Source organism: Empidonax traillii, unplaced genomic scaffold (assembly GCF_003031625.1).
Source record: "Empidonax traillii isolate 1590-97213 ecotype Southwest subspecies unplaced genomic scaffold, ASM303162v1 scaffold201:size1909950, whole genome shotgun sequence".
Classification (NCBI taxonomy): domain Eukaryota; kingdom Metazoa; phylum Chordata; class Aves; order Passeriformes; family Tyrannidae; genus Empidonax; species Empidonax traillii.
In genome coordinates this window covers 508,319-531,032 of record NW_020955394.1, presented here as the reverse complement: position 1 = coordinate 531,032, position 22,714 = coordinate 508,319, and the positions used below count along the sequence as shown (strand labels likewise).

General features: G+C 46.1%; 3 protein-coding genes across 3 annotated transcripts in view; all 3 read right to left on the bottom strand.

The window, feature by feature from the left end:
• LOC114059051 (cell surface hyaluronidase-like) overlaps positions 1-10,880 on the bottom strand; it is a 47,172-nt gene extending 36,292 nt beyond the window's left edge. The window contains 10 exon segments of the mRNA XM_027887047.1: positions 262-390; positions 1,015-1,084; positions 2,752-2,957; positions 6,706-6,915; positions 7,724-7,893; positions 8,213-8,401; positions 8,715-8,884; positions 9,172-9,733; positions 9,864-10,104; positions 10,106-10,880. Of these exon segments, the coding sequence (XP_027742848.1) occupies positions 262-390; positions 1,015-1,084; positions 2,752-2,957; positions 6,706-6,915; positions 7,724-7,893; positions 8,213-8,401; positions 8,715-8,884; positions 9,172-9,733; positions 9,864-10,104; positions 10,106-10,309 (2,151 nt within the window). The 5' untranslated portion in view covers positions 10,310-10,880.
• A 3,154-nt stretch (positions 10,881-14,034) lies between these two features.
• Positions 14,035-17,049, bottom strand: LOC114059049. Its single transcript, XM_027887042.1, has 2 exons — positions 16,890-17,049; positions 14,035-14,672 (listed from the first exon to the last, which is right to left on the bottom strand). Exons 1-2 carry the CDS (start codon positions 17,047-17,049, stop codon positions 14,035-14,037), a joined length of 798 nt encoding a protein of 265 aa, XP_027742843.1.
• A 3,239-nt stretch (positions 17,050-20,288) lies between these two features.
• ABHD17C (abhydrolase domain containing 17C) overlaps positions 20,289-22,714 on the bottom strand; it is a 28,939-nt gene continuing 26,513 nt past the window's right edge. The window contains exon 3 of the mRNA XM_027887011.1: positions 20,289-21,800. Coding sequence (XP_027742812.1) covers positions 21,581-21,800 — 220 coding nt within the window. The 3' untranslated portion in view covers positions 20,289-21,580. The remainder of the gene's footprint in view (positions 21,801-22,714) is intronic.

Here is a 22,714-nt window from a genome sequence, read left to right as displayed (position 1 = left end):
CATTTAGCAGTAGGTGTACCTATGGCCTCTAATGCAGCCACTCAACTGAAGTGTCTGGTATGGGACCTTCATTCTGCTCAGCTCCCTCTTTAATGATTAAAAAGACCATAACCCCGAAAGTTGATTGTGTCTTGGTATGGTGTTAAAAAGAACTTTATCAAAATGTAAGACACCCACAGTCATCTGATTTCAGAGAAGCACATGCAGTCAGCCCTATGCCATACTATTATGTTGATAGAAACATAAAAATCATGCACATGCCTTGAAATTGGAGTGGACTCTGTTATTGTAAAATACTCCCAAGGGGGTATGTTCAGCCTGTCCCTCTGGATATCGCCCCTCAGAGTGCCCGGTGGGAACCCGGTGGAAGATGTACCATATCCCGACATCCTGGAAGACAAAGGGAGGTCTGAGAAATGGCACCTTGCAATTAATGATACAGGTTACCCTGGGAATTTGGGGTTTCACGCTATGCTGGCCAGACTTCTGACCTGAGCCTGCCACACACACAAGCCCATATCTCTTACACCTTCCAGCTTATCCTTTGGCATGCACAGTGGGTCTCCGGGGAGCGCACACATGGATTTTAAAAATGCATTTATTGTGGGTGAAATTCATGTGGTGTATTAGAAAACAGTTGATCTGTATGGGCATATTAAACTCAAACAGGGTTTGGGTAAACATAAAGGATAGTAACAGGGAGAGAGTGTATATTTATATATATATAAATATAAAATTTGATTGGGCATTTAACTTTTAACTACTAATAAAAATCAATGTTTGCTAAGAAATGTCACATACCATTTCCAGCCACAATTGTGAGGGAAGTCAGTGGAGGAGTGTAGGCAAATACTTACAGTATCTTAAAATATCTAAAGTTCTCAACAGAGACAAAGGTTGCAGAAATACATATCCAAACTTTTACAGTTATTGCCCTCACACTAATGACGCTGATAAGAGTGCAATATATGGGAACTGGAGGCAAAGCATAGCTCTGCCATTAAATGGTTTTACCTGAGCACCAGCCGCTGCATTCTCTATTAAATTGTTGTTTGGATTTGCAATCCAGAACGTGCTGACAGCCCTGAAAACCAAAATCAAAATGATCCTAAGCAGTTACCAAACAGGAAGGGATACATTTTCATAGCACTGCACTGGACTTGAGCCACAACTCTCCTATTGACTTTAAAACTCCCCACAACCTTTTAATGACACTTTTTAAGGAAAGGAAACCATCTAGTAATGTCAAACATGGTCATTTATGGAACCATATGCTGAAGCTATTGTAAATTATATGAGAGCATTAACACAAAATCCAAGCTCTGTTCAATGCAGCTGAAGGAAATCCAGGATCTTTTTTTAAGTTATGTAGCTTTGGAAAATGTCTGAAAGTGAAACTTCTGGTCTTTTTTTTGAAACTTTAGGCGCAATGGTAGGAGTTAGGGGATTCTCTATGAATTTCTGAAGCATTTGTGGAAAACAAAGCAAATGGCCTTGCAAGCTGCAAATAGCCCATTAAGCAGAAGATTAAGGAGATAAAATTATTATGTTTGTCCCAACGAGGAGTTTTTCTTCACAGGGAAGATCAGCAGTGGTACAAACAGAAGCCACATATAGCTATGAAAACATTGTCATCTGTTGTCTTACTTCACTGGATAACATCTTTGGCAGTAATAAAGACCACATGTAAAAACACTGTAAACCTTCTCTCATGACTGTACCAATTAATTTGATCATTCTAGGCAGAGATTTTTCAAATATTTTGTATCCACCTTAACTATTAAATAATCAAAAATCCACTAAAAAGATGCAAAATAAATCTGTAATAACCACAAAAGAAACCTTAGCATTTCAGCAACAATAACTGCAATTAATTCAGTTAAGCAAAGTTTGTTCGCTGCATTCTTTTACAGAAAACACGAAAGTACAAATTTCCTCTGCTAAACTGTGTTGCCAGCCTATGCCAGGGCTGGAGCAACTTGCACTTATCAGAAAGATTTCATGGAGCCTTTAACATCCTACTCATAAAGAATTGAAAGGTGTTAAGAAATGAGCAAAGTGCTCTAACATATTTATGATTTAGAGAGCTGAAGCACCTCTCCTGTGGAGACAGGCTGAGAGAGCTGGGGTTGTTAAGCCTGGAGAAGAGAAGGCTCCAGGGAGACCTTAAAGCACCTTTCAGTACCTGTAAGGTGGTACAAGAGAGCTGGGGAGGGACTTCTGGCAAGGGCTTAGAGTGATAGGACAAGGGGGAATGGCCTTTAGCTGAAAGAGGGCAGGGTTAGATTAGGTATTAGGAAGACATTCTTCACTGTGAGGGTGGTGAGGCCCTGGCACAGGTTTCCCAGAGAAGTTGTGGATGCCCCATCCCTGGAGGCGTTCAAGACCAGGCTGAATGGGGCTTTGAGCAACCTGGTCTAGTGGAAGGTGTCCCATGGCAGTGGGGTTGGAACGAAATGATCTTTAAGGTCCCTCCCGACCCAAACCATTCTGTTATTCCATGATTCTCTAAAAGCAGTGACAGGAATAACCAGCAGCAAATATTCCTTGCATAGAATTCATGCAGGTGTCAGTAAATATCTTCGCAAGCGAAACACGGTCAAGTTTTAAAAGGAAAAATGGCAGAAAAAGCTACAATTTCTCATTTCATATTGAACAGCACCTTTCAAGTTTCACCACACCGTTCTTTGGGACCCAGCTATGAAACACAATGTAAGTACAAAACCCAGCTACAGCTCCTGGAGCACTTACATGCAGTCAGTGCTTGGCACAGGAATGTAATTCCCGTGGACGTGGCTGCGGATGGCAAGGCACATGAGCTCGCTGCGATCCGAGGGCAGGATCGTCCCTGGCCTCGTGAGGAGGCCCAGGTTGTGATAAAAGGTGTTGCGCTGCTCCGTCCCATCTTCCAGGAAGAAACAGTGCCCCAGGGTGTCATAGCCAATGGTGTCTTTTACCTGGGAAAAAGCATACAGGCTACAGCAGGAGCTGCAACTGATGTGCTGTGCTTAGCAACAAATTCCCAAAACACTGATGGAGCGGGTTTGCCACCCCTCTGCACAGTGAGTCCCCGAGCTGTCTCGAAGTACATGCAGTGTGCATAGCTGTGGACTGATCTTATAGAGCAAAACTGCTATTAAAACTACTCTGAAGAAGATCACATGCATAATTAAAGGAAAAATTCAAAGTACTTAATTTAAAACCGCCCTCAGCTCTAAAAGAGAATATTTGATTCAGTGTCATGGAGTGACTATCTGCATAAAGATACATAAATATAAGTATGTCTCACATGGTAAACCAACAAATTAGCATGGTTAATCCAAAAATTTTCGGGACTGCAACACTTCCAAAATAAAGTAAGAAATTCTTTAAAATGCACCATGTGAAGTAAATGATATTAACGAGATTTCTGTTCTTTCTCCTTCGTTCTCAGAAGGTGCCTGGCCACTCTACTCCTGTAATGATCATCCTGGGCAGAGATGGTATTTTACTGTTTCAGTCTATTTAATATTAATTGACATGCTCAGGGATATTGCATTAAACCCTAATTCGACCAAGAGGACTTAACACAATCCTCCTTTGATGTACAGTCTTATGAAGATAAATTCAGAAATCCTTCTTTTAAATTTAAATACTAGATCAGGCTAGTTAAAATGCCAGCTATTTGTTACTAAATCTTACTGAAACCTTAACTTTGTACTCAAATGATCCCTGTCAGCATATATATATTCCCTCTTCAGGCACACAAAATTCCTGTTGACGTCAGTTATGTCTGTGTAAGACTGCAAGATTAACTAATATTAACCTACTTGGTTATTTTTGTATACAGAGGGAGACTTGAAATAAATCCATTTTGTAGAATCATATCCTGTAATTTCCCTTTAATGGGCTGCAACTGTACATAACATCTGGAGTCACAAACAGTATAGTCCCCATAGGTATATCTCTGCTGGATTTCATTGTTTTCCTGGCAGTCACTCCTCTAACTTGTCATCTGCTGCTCTTGTTTCTGCCTCAATGAGGTGTTCAAAAGAGAGTTAAAAATACACCACAACACATCCAGGTACTCAACTCTACGGATGGGGTGCTGGAAATCTACAGACTCTGCGCACAGGTACAGCAGCTCAGAGTGAGCTGCAGGGAGGGTGACAGAGAACCTAAGTACAGCAACACTGAACATGTCCCTCCCTGCCAGCTGAGTCTGGCAAATACAGATTTAGGAAATGGATTTAGACAAAAATGCAAGTGTCTCTGCCAGCCTGCTAAGATCAATAAGCCTGGCTACTTCTACTCTCCCAAGTGATGGGCAGAAGCTGCGCTAAGGAGGCCACGGAGGACTATTTTTGGAAAGAACATTGTAACAACAAACCACTCATTGTTTTAAACAGCATTTCAATTATAGAGTTTCATTCTTCTGCATTTAGCTGCAGTTTGGCTAATCTGTGCTTCAAACGGCTGCATGAAAAACCAGACTTGTATCCAAAACCAGATTTTAGCTCTAATTAATGTGATTAGACCCAGCTTCAGAATTGCGTGGCAGCCCTGAAAGGTTACACACAGGACACCATAGTGATCACTCTCCTGACCAGAAATAACGTGATTAAAAGATCACTTCCACTTGCTCTGGAAGATAAGGGTCCATATACCAGAACAAAACCCCAGTCAATTCCAGCATACCATCAATTGAAAATACAAGCCTGGAAAGGCACCCACCTGCAGCACTGTCACAGGGGCACATTACTGCATGTGCCAGCATGAAACACTGTCTACAGCACAGGCTGCAGCCTTGCTGCTGTGTCCAACAGCAGATGACTAAGGTGCCTCTAAACACTGAATTATATATAGTTCAGCAACACAATATAAGTGACCTTTATGCGCTGCAACATCAGACATGAAAGACTGCAGCAGCCTGCACACGCCTGACGTGTGTCTGGCCACAGAGGCAGGTCACAGCCTGCTTCCAGCTTCCGTCAGGAACCCAAGCTGCCGCCGGCTGGCGAAGCAGCACCAGCCTGGCACGTGGAGCAGCAGATGGGGAAGGGCCTTGCGGACAGCTCTGCGTGATCCTTGCACAGCAGAGTACAAACCACTCCACCAGTGTCCTTCTACAATTACATCTTCTAAACCCTCAGGACAGGAATGGGGAAAACCACCTCTCTGGTTTACTCTGCCTCAAGGGATGGAGTTTCATAATCCGATGCTGAAGCAGGTGCCCCTCTTTGTTATTTAACTGCCTTGCTTTGAAACACATGCTTTTCTTGGGAACTGCAAATTATTTTAATTCATTTTAAAGCAAGGCTTTTTATTACATTTTAATCACTCTTTTTCTTAATGACTGTATATCACAACCACACAATTCTTACACAGAATCACATATTTAAAATCACACATCTAAAATCTATTCACTGATTCACAGGCTCAAAAGCCCTCAGCAATCACATGAGTAGGCTTGATCTCACACTTTGAGTCTTGATTTCACAACTATTTCATCCCACACATCCAGATAAACTTTTGATAACCTCCTTTCTGATAAAGAGTAAGACCATGTGCTATTCTTTAAAGGACTATTATTAGCATAAAGCTTAATTTTTCATTCTAGGCCAGTCACTTCAATTCCAGAGGTTTAATACCCACAGGAGGAGAAAGAAATAAGCTACGTCCATATGTACTAGACAATTCTTCTGCCAACCTACAGGCTCTCTACACAGAATCAGGCTCTGCAAACAGAGCAAATGATGAATATTAGAAGGCAATTAATAATTGTGAGTGATATGGACAATATATATCAAGTTTAGAATACATGAACAGTGCTCCCAACTGGTACAGGTCCAGCATCGCATTTTCTTTAATACATCCTTTCAGGGGGACTCTTTCACACATAGAGCATGTCTCTGTTGTGTCTTACACAGCTTTTTCTCCAGGACTGAGAAAAAGTTGTCAGGACAAGCACAGGAGGTCATGGATAACTCAGGGAATGTCTCTGTGTGAGCACACACCAAGTGAATGAGGAAATGGCCTCAGACACCAAAACACCACTCAGGGTCTTGCAGAGCACACAGCAACTGGACATGCTGGGACTGGAGCAGGAATCTCTCTTTTCCAGCTGAGACATGCATATCTTTTGTTGTTAAAGGCTTTTTTATTTTTTTAAGTTCCTCTTTACAATGCCCTTGTGAGGATCTAGGTCAAAGCCAAGTTCCTGAGGTCTTTTCTGGCACTGAAGTGGCCGTTTGGGTCTGTCCTGCTCATATTTCATTCGCTTTGTCATGTGAACATTTTTGGATATGTTTCACATTGCTCTGACTTGAACAACCCCTGTCTTTTTTATCTCCATTGAAAATTAAAGGTCCGTTGCTTCAGTCAACTCCATTTAAAGTCCTTTGCTTTAATTTTAAATGAAAGTTCCTGTTATCACAAATTGTCCAGAATTACTAAGGCAAAGATTTCACTACATCTGATCACACCTTTGATAATATTAACTAGGCTATGCTAAGAACCTGAAATTCATTTCAAAGAACTGCACTATCAGAGGAACAGTCCTAACTCCAACACGAGGCAAATAAAGTTGAGAAGCTGGTACATTTCTTGGGGAAAAGATGCCTTATTTCAGTGTTCTGATTTCTCTTTACATCACAAATGGCTCGTGCTGTTTAGCACTGGCTAAGCAAAGAGCTGAACTTGGTACTAATAAAATGTGTCTCCTACCAGAAGGCCATGAGTTCCATGTATGGCAACACACCTAGAGAAGCAGTGATGGATAGCCAGGTTATCGAGGTACGTTGGGCGTCCATATCCCCCTCTCTCATCCACATCCTCAGCCAAGTGAAAATGCACAGGGTAACTGCCCAGGATTTGCTGCCCCATGTTTTTTAATTCCACTCCTGACATGTGAACAGAGCTGAAATTCCTTAGGATCTGTTGAGACAAATGTAGATCCAAGTAAAACATTACAATAGAAACGCACACAAAGAGAAAAACAGGTTTGGGCTTTTTTTCTCTCATTAGGCAATATGTTTGCAGGGAAAAATGGGGTCTGATCCCAGGAGGAAGTGTCAGCTCCCTATTTCCACTCACAACAGCTCAGGACCTGCAGAGCCCTGTGCCAGCAGCTGCACACCTACGGGCTGCCAAGGAGCAGCTGCCAAACAGCATGTGCAGTGTTTAGCAATAGCAGTGACAGACACAGTACTCCTGCCAACTACAGAAAGGGGGAGCATTTGCCACCAGGCTCTATTTCCTGGCAGCTTTTACTCTGTCAAGTGATTTTAGCCCAGACCTGCACAGCTCCCTGATTGCCAGTGACTGGTGGAGGAGCAGCTTTACATAAAGCTCCCACTACAGCAAGACTCTGCACCTCCACCTAGAGCATGAAGCACAATAGGGTGAGACCCAGCACTTCTCTGAGGGAACAGGTTTGCTCTGCAGGAAGCACAATTTCTTCAGTGGTACCTTGTGAACTAACTTCACATTAACTCTACTGACAGCAACGCAGCTAAAGAATCCCCTCTAGCCCAGAGAAGGGTATCTTTTTGCAAAATGAGGAAAATGGAACAAACTTATAGGAAGTTGGCAAAACAGGCCAACAAACTTCCTGCTTCTTCATAGACAGATATACCTTTTCCCCCAGACACCATGTTAGTTTTGTGCATTAATCCTTTCACTTGCTTACAAAGGAAAGGAACTCAGAAACCACCTACAAGCACATTCATTAAAAATCACTCACTTTAATGTGTCCTCCAAATGTATCAAAAGAGAAAAACTGGCATTGGTTTTCTCCATAGCAGGAGTCTTCCATTTCTCCTTGAATAAGTATGTTTCTAGTCAGAAGACCAACCTCTGCCCTCATGTCAACACCATCTATGATTTCTCCAATGTGAAGATAAAGTGGGCTGCCTGTGGAAATCAAAAACCTTTTAATTCAGAGTGAACACAATATCTTTGTTATTGTATTGATCTGAGCAAGTGCACACCTTTCATTTAAGAAATCACCAGATCTGGGGATGTACCCAATATTTGATTCCAGAAGAGATCAACACTTCCCCAGGCTGCTACAAAGGAGTGCTGCCTCTGGACAACCTTTCAAGTCCAACTATAATGTTGGGCCCTTCAGCTCTCATGTGTGTCCGTGAGTTAAAAAGGTAAGTAGAATGTAAAAGATGAGACGATGTAAATAGTTACCGCAAACAAGTAGTTTGATAAAAATATTTCATACCATCAATTTTCACTTGATTACTTTTACATTCAGGGCAAGGAAGGAGATTAAACTCTTCAGCCTGATGCATAGAATAGTCTGTACTGGCAATGACGATACGATCACCAGGTAACCAGCTTGTAACCTCATCCACCAGATGAATAATTAATCCTTTGGTCACTTCCACTTTAAATCCATTATGAGGCACCCCTGAAAAAATGAAGGAATCAATTATTTTTACAGTTGCACATGGCAGAATCATGCAATTAACTGAAGAGCATACTAATTTAATTTTTATCTAGATAGCTGTGCATGATAGGAGTACTCTAGCCATTAAATACGTCAATGCCATCTCTTTGTAGGCAGCTGAAATGTTACTTTGAGAGAGAACTGCTGTTAGTTTGGTCACTGTCCACACGAGTCAAGTTTATGGTATGATTATCATTTCACTGCTCAGACTCATAGCAGCCAAAAAAGCAAAGCAAAGCAACAGAAGACAAGCAATTATCAGGGAAGACCAAACCTTTTATCCACCCACTGAAAGCAGTAACAGTGAAACGGGTGCCGTCGTAGGTGAGGAAATCTCTTTGGGCTATGGCTAACCCCGTTGTTCCATTCCCGTGATACTCCCGCTTATCTTCTGCTGTGAAGAGCTGATCCCCTCCGAGGATCCCCACCAGCGCCCAGGGCTGCCTGAAGGAGACAGGGAATGAGCAAAGTGGTGACATCCCGAACCCTCCACCCAGCAGAAATCTTGGGCAAGAGGGAGAAAGCAGCGCGACACGACTTCCCTCCCTCTGGCACGGGTTGCCCGCCGCATCCCTACCTGGGGTACCCGCCGCCCCCCGCCCGCGGGCCGGGCCGGGCCGAGCCCCGCTCCGCCCTTCGGTCGGGACGAGCCCCCGGCGGAGCGCGGCCCCGCGCGGAGCTGTCCATGGTGGCTCCTCTCCCGCCCCCCTCTGCTCCCGCCCCCGCCTCACCTGTATCCCAGGCGGGCGATGAACCTGCTGCCCAGGCGGTCCCGCAGCAGCAGCCGCGTCTGCGGCGTGAGGCTGCGGGCGGCAGAGTCCCCCACGGCCGCCGCCACCACGCTGCCGGGGGGCTGCCGGGCCAGGAAGGCTCGCAGCCGCCGGCCCTCGCCCGGCCGCAGGTGGGTGTCGAAGCGCCCCGCCGCCAGCACCCGCGCCGTGCCGCCGTCCAGGACGCGGATGTTGAGCCCGCGGCTGCCCCATCGCCTCTCGGAGGAGTAGGGGCCGTGCCGGAGCCCGCCGGGGTGCAGCGTCTTGTCCAGGAGTGTCCAGGAGCGGGGCCGCCGGCCGTGCAGCTCCAGGACGCCGCCAGGACCCACGCCCAAGAACTTCTGCCCGAAGCCTTCCACGGCCGCCCCCTCGGCGGCTCGCCCGTACAGTGAGATGGTGGCCCGCGACCCGTAGGGGCAGCGCTCCGAGCCGATATGCAGCTCCCCGCCGTCGTGGATGAGGATGTAGCGGGCCCGCAGGGTGATGGGCGGCCCGTGGGGGTGGTCGGCGAACACGAGTATCCCTGCGTGGCGAGGGGAGCGGAGCGGAGCTGGGTGCGCGAATCGCCGGGCCGGGAGATGTCCCCACCGGCGGGCACGGCCGGGCCGCCCCCCGCAATACCCGGGCTCCGGGACTGCGGCGGCCCCACTTACCTCCGTCGCGGATGACGAGGGAGTGGAAGGCGGCGGAGCTCTCGAGGCGCAGGGCCGTCCCCCGGCCCACCACGGCGGCGCGGCGGGTGTCGGAGCCGGGTCGCCACGGGGCGAGGTGCGGGACGGCCTCCGGGCAGGGCCCTGCAAGAGACGGGCGGCGGCAGCGGCGGCGGGGCCGGGAGGTGGAGGGGCTCGGAGGGGCGCGGTACCGACCTGATGCGCTGCCGCCGTTCGCTGCTCCACGGCGCGTCCCGCGGCGGCACCGGGACCAGGACTGTCTCCGGGTCCGGCGCGAAGGGCAGCAGGAGGCACGGCTCCCCGGGGCTCCCCGCGCTCGGCACGTCCCGGGCGGTCCCGCAGCCTCTACCTGCATCCCGCGGCCGCGGGGCCGCCCCCGCCCGCAACACGTGCGCCGCGGCTTTGCACGGAGCCGGCGAGTGGCACATTTGCTTTCGATGCGTTTTGGTTTTGTTGTTTGTTTTTTTTTTTTTTTTTTTCCTTTTTTCCCCCCTTTCAGTTAACGTCGCAAAAACGAAAGCAGAATCCCCCTCCCCGCTCCACGCAACCCCGGACACGGCGAGGCACCAGAACAGCAGCGCGGACAGAGGGAGCCGGCGCGGAGCAAACCCAGCGGCGGATCGACGAGCGGCACCGGCGCGTTCCAAACTTCGCTGCAGACGCTTACCTGGAGCGTCCCGGCAGCGCCGACCGCGGACTCTACTCGACGCCTCTCGGAGCTGCTGGCTCGGGCTGCCGGGCACCCAGCGGGGCAGGCAGGGCAGGGGCAGGCAGGCGCAGGCAGCTCCCTCTCCGCCGCTCCGGCTGTCTCCCCTCCGCCTCCCTATTTATATCCATCTCCCAACCGCTGGCGGTGCCCGCACTGTTTACAGCGGCGGAGCCGCTGGCTCCTCCCAGCCGGGGACGATCCCTCCAGCCTGGACGTATATCTGCGACGGGCGCCCTGATGCCCGGGACCGGGGGGAGCCCCGCTTCCCGCACGGAAAGGTCTTCTCTGGCTACGAGCCCCCGAGAGCTGCGGGCTCCTAGCCGAGCTCCCCGGGGTGAGGGGAGTGGGGCTTGGGGGGGGGTCTGTGCAGACCCACAAAGCACCTGGCTGGGGTCAGCAGCCCCGAGCAAAGCGTGCTGCTGGGTGCCAGCTGCCTTCCTAAGGGCAGCAGGCTGAGATGCTCCAGCCTCAGACCCCGATGTGCTCACTGGGGCTTGGCATGCCTCCGCCCTTCTTGGGGGGCAGCTGACCCCTCTGGCACCTTCCCGTGGGGGTGTTTTGCCCTGTACTGCCCTATGTCTGGCAGATCTATGGACAACACTATAACCCAACAGCTGCAAAAGCTCCCCTGACAGCGAGTGAGCAGAGAGGCACTTCACCTCCCATCATCTGCCAAATCAACCTGTAGTAAGTCTACAGTGAGAGGAAAAGGCTTAGAACATTCTCTGACAAGACACAACCTCAAAGAAAAATATATGCTTTTAGCCCCCTGGCCTGGGGCTGCCTTTCTGGCGTTCCAGTCTCAAAGGACATGGCACTGTCTGTCACATCATCACGCCTCTCACACCTATCACTGACCATCACACACTGGTTCGTTTTCCATGTACCAGAACATCACAGTTTTTTATAGGCTCTAAAATACAGCACACCTGAGCTTCTGTGTGGCACATAAATACAGGTACCTGTATTTATTTTACTGCAGCTGCTGCCTTCTCTCTCCCAGGGTTGTAATCCCTCATCTCCTCTCCACAACCCAACATCCAGAGAGGACAAGCTGAAAGTGGGCAGGCAAAAGTGCCAGCCACTGCTCCTGCCCAGGGCCAAAGCCATAGAGGTGCAGAGCCACAGGTGCTGTCGGTCTCTGAGACATTTGTGTGCCATCATCTGGTCAAACTGTTCCAATCTGTCACCTCTGAAATTTATTCTGGTGCAGGATTTCTTCTGACAGAGGGCACAAAGAGGCTATAGTCATGTTAATAAGGAGCAAGTGCTGTCAGACAAAATATGGGAACAGACTGGAAGCAGGAGGGTGGGTGAGGGGCACAGCCATGCCCCACGCCTCAGACAGCAGCTCTGGAGAGGGAGCAACACTCACTTATGCTAAACAAAACCCATCCACTCTCTTACACCTGGTCCTGGGACCCAGAGAATTGCTGAATCTGAAGATAAGCATCCAGCCCAGAAACAAATCCCGATAACACTCCCTTGTTTCAGTACTCCATAAATACAGGGAAACGTTAGAGCTGCCACCTTTGCTACCGGCTGTTCATCTGTCATTTAGTGCTGGCACTTCTATTCCTGTCTCAAATAGCTTTTGTCATTTTCCTTCCAAAAAAGCAGCATTAGTCAGCGTTGTGCCTCCTCCTTATCTGAATATGACACATATGAATGCAGGTCATGGGAAAGCAGAGCTGCTACCAGAAGTAGCAATTTTTTTAAAAAAAGATTTATCTACTGGTGGAAATTTCAGGCAAGACGAGACAGATAGCAATATTTTGTCTTAAAACATACTAAATTCCCTGAATTCAATGGCTTTAGAAGTACAGAATTTGAGCTAGAAGAGGACCTGAACCTCTACTTCACACCTGCCCGAGCCTTAGAAACGTCATACATTGCTATTTAAAATATTTACTTCATGCAAAAGATTTAGCAGACTTACAATCTAAATAAAAGGCAACAATGAATAATCTAACATAGTGGAAGTAAATATAAGCCAGGCTTTGGTTAATGCTAAGCTTTCTGCAGGCCTCATGAAACAATCAACAAAGCCGAAGTCACTCCTGCTTACCCGGGACTTTTCCTGAACAAGAAACCAAAATTTTTGAGGTGTGAGCACTGTTCATTCACATCATTCAAAACAGTTTTTCCTCTGTAGTCTCAGAATCCACATAAATAGACTGGTTTGATTCTTTTTTTTTTTGAAAGAACTACTCTCAAGTGAATGATTTCAGTGCCATTTCACCCCACATTAAGTTTTCACTGACCTGAGGAAGAAAATTTCAGGCTGAGACTGGACATATTACCCTGTTTTTTAAAGATTCTTATCTCTTTGTAAGGTAAACACAGAAGCACCCATTACTATCTGTAGGTTGGTGCTTGAGAGGTAAACTCTTTTCCTTTCACTCTTTTACAAATTTCATTTTCCATGCTGATTTCTGTTTTGCAGCAGCACTGTGTTGAAGCTTTACCACAGCACTCCATTACAGGATGCATCCGCAGCATGAGAACATTCCTGAACATCCTCACACCTGCAAGTGAGAAATCATGACTAATACTCACTGCCTCCAACACACGCCTGGTGTAACTCTTCCTCACAAAAATCACCGACCTCAACCCTCCTCCGAGTGCCATGGTGAGTTATAAACTGTAGTTTACCTTTCTAACAAACAAAAATGGGTCATTTTCTGTAACGGGCTGCCAGGAATAAGACAACCTCGACAGCACGTTGCAAGGACTGTGATGCTTTGCCTACAAACACAGCTGTAACGTTCCATAACAAATATCGGTGGCTGAGAACATTCATGTTAAGGCAAGGGCAGAGAACTAAGCTGCTCCGAATGAGTCGCCTGCCGGAATCGACACCCAAGGCACAGACACCCCTGCCCAGGGACTCAGCTCTCGCACGGGAACGCGGAGAGGTTCCTTCTCTGTAAGCGGTTTTCCCGGGCACTCCAGGGAGGATGGTTCCTCCTCTTGTAAGTGTTTTTTTTCCCGGGCACACTCCCTCTCTGGGCAGTTTCCTGTTTCCTCCTTACTGCTCCGAGAAAGGAAGGAGAAGCGGAGGCAACATCCCCTGAGCAACACCCCGTTCCCACGGAGCAGGGGACTGGAGGCGCCGCGGGATAAACTCCGGCCGTGGGGGGGTCTGGTGCGCTCAGCGCCAGCTCAGCCACCAAACCTGCGTGCTCGGAGCCCCCCACGGACACGGACACGGACACGGACAGGGCTCCGCTCTCCCGCGGGGGGAACAGGAGCTGCCCCTGCAGAGCCGCGGCCGGGCGGGAGGCGGCGCCCCTGCACAGGCGCTGCCCGCGGGCCGGGAACACCCGCCCGCACCCGGGAGCATCCTGACCTCCTATCAGCCCTGCTGACCTTTTATCAGCCCTCCTGCCCTCCTATCAGTCCTCCTACCCAGGGACGAGCACCCTGCGTCCCGCCTCTTGCTCAGCCCGAACGCCGGGTGCACCTCCTGGCACGGATCAGAACCACTGGGTTGCACCCAGTGATGCCCAGCCCGGCAATTCTGCTGAGACAGCACCCCAAAGAGATACCGAACCCACATCTCCTCCTTGTGTACCTACCACTTCGCTCCTCTTCGGGCTTTAACGGCGTTTTCTTTGGTTTAACCATTTGCTTCTTGAGCAGAGAGAAGGCCTTGGACTGCTGAGCTTCAAACAGCGGTCCCATATTCCCGAGGAGCTGGAGCACTCTGCGCAGCAGGAACTGCTTCACCTTGTGCTGGGCCACCTTGAGGGGACTGATGCGGATTTTGGGGAAGCTGACTTCTCGATCACAGTTACAAAACCGAAAGAGCTTCCAGGCCAAGCTAGGTCTAAAGATATCCATTAAAATGTATCTGGAGAGTTTAAGGAGCATATCACAGGACAACTGCTTTTCTTGTGGCTTCTGGTCCAGGTTCTGACTTAGCAAACTTCTCCTTCCATGGTAACTTAGGAGAGAGCTGCTTCTGAATGAGCTGGAGGGTTTGTAAGAGGCCACGGTGCCACAAAGGGTTTTCTTACTGTGCAACAGTCTTTTGTAATCCGTATCCCACAAAGAACTGTTGGGATTCAGGCCATGTTCTGAAATAATCACAAATACAGTAAAACCAAAAATACAAGAAAACATAAAAACATAAACAGCAAAGAATCCCAGGCAGTTTGTTTCCTCAAAATATATGCATATCTATATCTATCTGCATTTATATGTGTTCTGCTGCAGCCCTGGATACAGTGCAGATCACTGCACTACTTTGACAAACACTGAATGTTTCAACAGACCAAATCAATAGATTTGAGCTACTTATGTTTTTAGGTATTGTAACATAATAATGATCATCTGTAATTTTTAATTTAAACTACCATTTTCTGTAATGCTCAGGAAAACTATCTTAGTTATTCATACATACACCCCAGAGTACACAGGTTGCAAAAAAAACCCCCTCATAACCAAAAGAATATGTACTAGTCCATATAAATTTTCTGAAAAACATTAAGAAAAATAATTATTTTAATAAAGACTGTAAAAGCCTTTTCTATAGTTGCCTAAGAAAGGAAACCTTTACACTTCCACTGAGCCATTTGCATTTTGGGTCCAGCCCCAGGGTCCAGCACAGTCTCTAATTTTCTAACAGATATATAGGTTGGATTTAAACATAAGGCTCAGTTTTGCTTTCTAGGTGCCCTCTCTGGTCTCTGCCTGCTGATTAAAACCATCAGCCTGGTGTAACAAGGTTAAGCTGTAGCTGCTCAAAGGCCACAGTAACTTCATCCTGCGATAAGAAGGTACTGGTAAGGGAGAATCGTCATTCTCTGGAGCTCAAACTTGCTTCTAAGGTAGTGCCCCTACCCAGCTCTCCTTTCTCCAGGCTGAGCCCAAAGGTTCAATTTACACTCTGAGAATTGATCAATAAAACAATTACATGCAACATAAGTAGTTTGGGAGTTCATGATAAGTAGGGCTGCAAACACACAAGAAAGCTCCGATAATTAAAAGGGACAAGGAATCCAGAACTCCATGGCATGTTGCCAGAAGTGTTTGAAATGGTGGATGTTTTAGTGTAACAGCACCCTGCTAAAGGCTGGAGGTCACATCCTGGGAGCCCTGGAATATTCCTGTGGCCTTTCCTTTCATTTCCAAGCAGAGAACAGGACTTTTAAGACTATTCTTCTATTTCCGAGAGGGGCATCCCAGCCCAGCATGTTTGAGAAGCTTCAGGTTTGTTGATTTTTGTTTGATTCAAGATTAAAGTTATCAGCTTCAAGTAGTTGTGACTTAGGGTCGAGAAGATTGCTTGCATATTGTAATTGCATTAATTAAGTATTCTACTACTATGTTGGAATTTCACATATCAAAATACCCATTTACATCTGCAATCCACCCCTGAAATATAACAGTGCATTACTTAGAAACTGTAAAATATGACTGGTAGGACTAGATGGCAGCGGGTAACTTGGGAACACGTCATAACAAAAGCAGCACTGCATCTTTACTGTAACTTTCATTCAGAGCAATCGACAGGCATTGAAAGAGCCTTTTTCGTAAGATCCCTGACGGATCAAGGAGCTCTTCCGTTAATTTGGCGTGGAAGGAGGTGAACTGCTTGTTAGAGATGCCTGAGAGGAATTCCCCAGGAGACTGGAAGGAGGACCCAGCTCCAGGAGGACCCCAGTAAGGGGGAGGTTATGGAAGGTTATTGGAGGGTCCATGGTTCCTCCTCCATGCAGAGGAGGCTGGCAGGCACCGCTGCCATCCCACTGGTGCTGGTCTGAGCCAAAGGGAATCAGGCTGGGGGAGATCCAGAGCATTCCTAAGTGCACCTAATGGCACCGCTGCAGCCGAGAGACTTGGAATGTAAGCAATGTTAAATCTTTGAGCAGGTCTGCAAGCTTCCAGAACAAACTGCTTTGCAAAACGTTATTTAGAATAAACCAAGCTTTGGATCGATGTCTTGTCTTCAGAGGCAGCCCTTAAACTAAAAAAAAGGCCTAAGAGACTAAAGGAGAAAATAAATGAAGGACCTACTGCTGGCAGTCACCTTCAAAGCCACAGTCAAACCAAGCCACCTATGTTTGTCTTGAAGTCAAACTGGGATCCATAGGTGTGTTGTGTCCATTTCGCTGTTCTCCAAACAAAGAAAGGGTCAGTTCCAGCAGCCCTGAGCCTTCTCCTCTCCCCGAACAGCCACAGCCCGGGCAGTCCGAGCTGGCAGCTGGGCCCCAGCCCCGAGGGGGTTCGGCTCCCTGGGCTGCAGCACCGCCTCCCCCGGCAGGACCGCCTGTCCCCGGGTCGTCACTCACCGTGTCCGCTCGTCGCCTGCGCCCCGGGCCGGGCGCCCACCACCATCACCATCATCACCTGGAGCAGCAGCAGCCGGGCGGCCCTGGGGCTCTTCGGGGGAGCCCCGCAGAGCTCCCTCCCATCCCGGCGCCCCCCGCCCGCCCCCGTCCCCGGCGGCATGGCCGCGGCCACCCCGGGCAGCCCCGCGGGGAGAGACGGAGCGCAGCCCGGCTGCCCTTCGGCAACGAGCCAGGCGGATGGAGGCTGCCCGGGAGGGATTCCCCCGCCGGACACAAGGGCCGGTTCTGTCCCGAGCCGCCGCTGGCACGGCCCGGGGGAGCGGGGATGCTCCGGCCTCTGCGAGCGAGGGAAGTGCCAGCTCCGTCCCAGGCGGAGCGGAAGAGCCAAGAGAGCTGCGCTCAGCAGCGCCCAGGTACAGCCAGCCCAGAATTCTACTTTAGAAGGCGACGCGCTGCGCTCGCAGCACCCCACGGCCGGGCCCTAAGGAAACCAAAGCACCTTTACCCGTACAGAAACCAGCAGGGAATTTATAACTGACAGACTAATGGTGTAGGGGTCTTCTCGGGGGTTCTTTTGTTTGTTTGTTTTTAAGATAGCAGGCACGTCACCCTAACACTTTCCGCTGACTTAGCTTGGTTACTGCAGAAACCCAGCTTCAAAACGAAACATCGACAGAGGCAGAGTCAAAGGAGCAGTGCTTGCTCTCCTGCTGCAAGGACCAGCTCCTGCTTTTTACTGCTGTAGCAAAGTTATGAGACCCAAAGGCAACCTCTCACTTTGAAATTCATACCCATCTGATCTAAGAACTACCACTGGACTTGGAAAGCAATACAGGCTCCGCAGGTAGTTTCTGTGCCCAACCTCATTCTCAACAGAACAGTGCCCACCATCAAAGAGGCCCCCTACCCTTACCCAGCGCTGGAGTACAAACGACTGCATTTGTCATATAAGAAACTTCAGAGCTGAAATAGCTGGAGAACTCAACAAAAAAAGGATATAGAGGAAAAAAGTTAAATGGGCTTAAACCAGATCATCAGTCTGCATTCACGAGAATAACCTAAGGGAGAAAACACTTTCCAAATGAGAACTATCGAGGTTTACGGCTGAACGAATAACCAGAGGAAGCAGGTACGTTGGGTCTCTATTTCTATGTTTAGCACCATTTAGAAAAAGCAAATACAATACAGAGTTTATAGAAGATGTGTACAATGCTAAGCATAAATACAGGTTCAGGTATTTAGAGCTAAAGGGCCAGTGCCCCGAGCAGAGCACAAGTTACAGGAATGACATGGAAGAACGAGGAACAAAAACGCGGCAGAGGCAACACAGGTAACAGGCCTCCCTGTGAGTACAAGTTAAATTTATAACAGTTACATAAATTTTAAAAGGATACATATCAGACTTCTTGGAAAATGCCACCTTTGAAGTTGTAACGAATATTCTTCTCTGGCTTTTTCTAAGTGCAAGCACTAGACAACTACTGATAGTTAACAGATGTACCACATCTTACCTTCCTGCAAACACGCCATACATCATCAGTGGCTGTACTACATGAACACAAATGGTCAGTCACACAGGAAAATGGACAGAGCATCCCCATCAACAGTAAGATGTCAGTGATCGCTCACACCCTTGGAAGACCCGTTGCATAATTTATCCAGGCACACAGAGCCATTTTTACAGTGACACCTTGGTAGCTCTAAAATATGCATAACAAGTTCTTGTAAAGGCCCACATTATACATTTAAATGACAGAGTGTTAGCAGTTTGCTGGAACAGACTATTTTTTTAGCCCAAACTTTGTTTTTCATAACCTCACATCATCCCCTTTCCCATCATTTAAAAGGTCTGTTCTAACCCTTTTTTCTTAAAAAAAATGAGGACCTGAAATCCACTGTCATGGATTAACTGCAGCTTCATGACTTGGCCACATTTATTCAACTAACACTTCTAAGGTTGACCAGCAGTGTTCTGAAATGCCTGAAAGTGATGCTTTGATACAAGTTCACAATACAAAGCAGCTCACTACTAGCATTTATTTTGTGTAGAGCATGTATCAGAAAATTATAAAAATTTCAGAATTAATTTAAGAACTATTGGATGAAAACCAGGCTAGGAGGAATATTATTTAAGGGACCAAACAGGTAAACAAATCACTGAATTAAAATAATGGTAAGAAGATCCATACCAGTGGATCAATGATAGGTCATTAACATTTTAATTAACAGCAAAACATCTGTGTTACTTAAATGCATATTAACTTCACAAAACCAAACAGACAATGCAGAAGCCAGATTAGTGAGGCACCTCTGAGAATTAGTTAAGCAGGAATCCAGGCAAATAAAAGATAGTCCAAGTGGAAACTCATGTTCATCCAGAACACTGTGAACTCAGGCTGCACGTGCAGAGACCACAGGACACATACAATAATGCTGAATTCAGATTTGAGGCTCTCATTAACAGAGGAATACTGACAAAATGCAAAGCATCTGCAAAGACAAGTCACAAAATGACTGCAGGTGTTGAAAAAGCAGTAATAAAAAAAAAATCAATTTATAGGGAAAAGGTTATAAGTACCAGCTTGTTGAAGTAAAAGGGCAGCTATAAGGGGGTCATAAGGAGAAGAAACATTGCAGGCTAAAGTTTCAGACCAATACAAAGATCAATGTGGGTATCAAAATAACAGTGCCCAATTAGGCAAAAATCCCCCAAGTCACTACCTGGACAGGCTGACTCAAAGTTACCTTGACTACCTGTACCACAGACAGCAGCTTTGTTTCCCAGGGCTACAGTCTCAGGAAGAACACACTGAAATAAAAACCACCGTGGATTTATGAAGGTACAATAAATATATATAAAATCAAACATGTATCTGAACTTTTATTTAAAATACAGGAGGGAAGTGGTGAGCTTGAGGTGATGATTAGGCAAAACTTGCTAGGTTTGGCTGGAAGAGTCATCAAGACAACAGCTGGAGGCCCTGCTGCCTGGGACATTTAAAACTCCCCACCTAGAAAACACAGATGCACAGATCCAGAGCCTAAGGACCCAGATGACGTGGAGCTGGATGCATGTCCTCATTTCCCTCCACTGTAAGTGAAAAGACCAGTTTTTCTCCTTTTGCAGAAATAGGGCCAAGGCAATAATCAAAGACAATACACACTTGCAGCGCTGAAAATTAACTGCAGGCCTATTATAAGGATTTATAACAACTGTGTTCAAACATTTCTTCCAGGCAACGAATCATGATTTTTCAGTACTTAAAACCAGCCGAATGCCCTTTAAACATAATCTCTTTTACATTTGATTTACATACTTAGGTTGCTCTATCAAGCAATCTGTATTTATACTTCCCTTGTGTATGAAAATTATGCACCAAATAAGATTCAAAACTTGAGCAAGCTCTAATCCATGCATCCTTTATTCCATTACAATCACTGTGTTGCGTTCTAGCAACAGGACACGAACTGCAATCAATCGCGATCAATTTATACAACAATCTGAGGCTTACAGTACATTTAAGGCCTTTAAATTTGGAAAAATTAGACCTATGCTAGCAGTGTAACAATTTTTAAGTGTTTTGCATTTCTGATGCATAATCTGTGCGATTCCAGTGTCAAAGAATCAAATTACTTCTAAACTAAAAAGATCAGCTCAATGAAAATTTAGTTACATAATTCTTCAAAACATAAATGTGTAAATTTTTTTTTTTTTGTCCTGGAAACTTTATAAAACTTTAATAGCAAAATAATATAGGGATAAAAACATATTTTAACAAAATGTATTCAATCATATACAAACCAGAATTTTGCAGTTTATCGTAACTAGGCTTAAATTAAAACTACCAATTAAGAATCTATGCACAATGTAAATTCAAATATGTACAGTACTTTTAAAAAGTCTACAGGAATGCTTTACAGAAGGAAATGTCTGTTATGGCTATTATTCAGACAATCTGAATATTAAAATGAGTTTTCTAATAGTAAATTTACACATTTATTTTTAAACAAAAGCAATTTTGTCCCTAAATCCTTTAAGAATATTCCAGTTATGCTTATACAAGTAATGGAGAGGTCGTTACAGAGTTTAGCCCCATATAGTAGTTTGTTTATTTTCAGGTAAAAGTATATTTAAATAATTTACTTGGGAAGATCAGTAAGTTAACAAAAGAACACTAGAGGGGAGGAGGGGGAACTTCATCACAATAACTTTCCAGTTACAATACCACAGCTAGAAACTTCACAGAGAAAGCACTCCCTTAGATTGAACCCATGATTGTTCAGAACAAGCTGTAGCTCATAACAGTTGTGTTCTCCACACTGAGAACACTGGGGAAAAAGTCTTTGTAGGACAGAATTATAAATGATCTGAAGTGAGACAGAGAAAACTGATCTTCGATTAATACAGCACTAGGTAAAAAGTGTCCCCATAAGCAGCTAGGATTCCCACTTCCTTCAGGGCAACGAAGCTAAAAATTGTTGGAATTACAGTAGTTGACCATATTTGTGTGCATTAGTAGAATCATTTCCAGATATAAAAGACAAATTTCATCAGATGTTTGATTAGAACACCCTCAAGGCAGGGCATTTCTTCATAGTATAAAGCTATTACAGCTATCCAGTTAAAGCATGTGCAAAAACAGGTAATTTCTTCCGTTCACAGTAACTGAGGTAAAATCAGGTAGGCTTCTTCAGGAGTTGGGGAGTTCATGAGATATGAACTGTTTTAGTCTCTCTAAGTACTGTGCATAAAGCTCTATGTCATTATGCCCAGCCCCTTCCACCCAGAGGGGCTCCACCGCTCGCGGACACCGCTCGTACATGGCCAGGCCGTGCGAGAAATCGATCACCTCATCTTCGGTACCGTGGATGACCAGCACAGGAGAGGTCACTTTAGAGATCTTGTCAATGCTGGGGGAAGGAAAACAAAACACAGCTCAGCTCGGGGCTTTAACTTTCATACCATTAAACTATTGATACATTCACTTCCTGCTGCGTGTTTTCAAATGGCTGCAAATTGTCAGAGTTGTGCAAGAGCGATATGGGACAAGGCTCATTCCCAAAATACACGTGTAAACAGGAGCCTGCACTGCCATCACCACCATCCCACCAGTGCTAACAACATGAAGTTTGAATGGGCAGCATGCAAATAAGGTTTGGCACCAAAAAGCCCCCACCAAAACAGAGGGCATATCTATTGCAAAAAACACTGTGAGGCAAGTGAGATTCCATGGGACATGCTGCAAACGTGGACTCCTCACATTACACATTATCACCCTCCAATTTAACAGCTCAGGAACTAATTAACTACATTCCAGTCATAGGATTTCATTAAAAAAAAAAAAAAAAAAAAAAAAAAAAAAAAAAAAAAAAAAAAAAAAAAAAAAAAAAAAAAAAAACCACAAAAAAACAAAGGCTTGGCTCATGAGGCCTGAACCTCTCTTTGAACCCTCAAATTAGACAGATTCATCTAAAGTGAGTGGAGAAATGAATACTGGCAATATTCAATCTGACAGAAGGACAAGTCTATTTCTTTATCCTACCTAATAAAAGGTGTTCGAATTTTCCTGCTCCTGAAGAACATGGAGGCATACAGTTCTGGCAGGACTACTGATTTTACAACATGATCAAGACTGCTTAAAATGATTTTAAAACTACAGATGCAAGCATATCCTGACTTAAAAACAGGTTCAGAGAAGTTTTATGAAACTATAAAGTTACCTAAAAACTAAGATGTAAATTGAAGCACTAAGTCTCACACATACAAACCTCAGCATTCAGTATTCTAGAAAACTGCCACTGGTATTCCAGTAAACATCTGAATG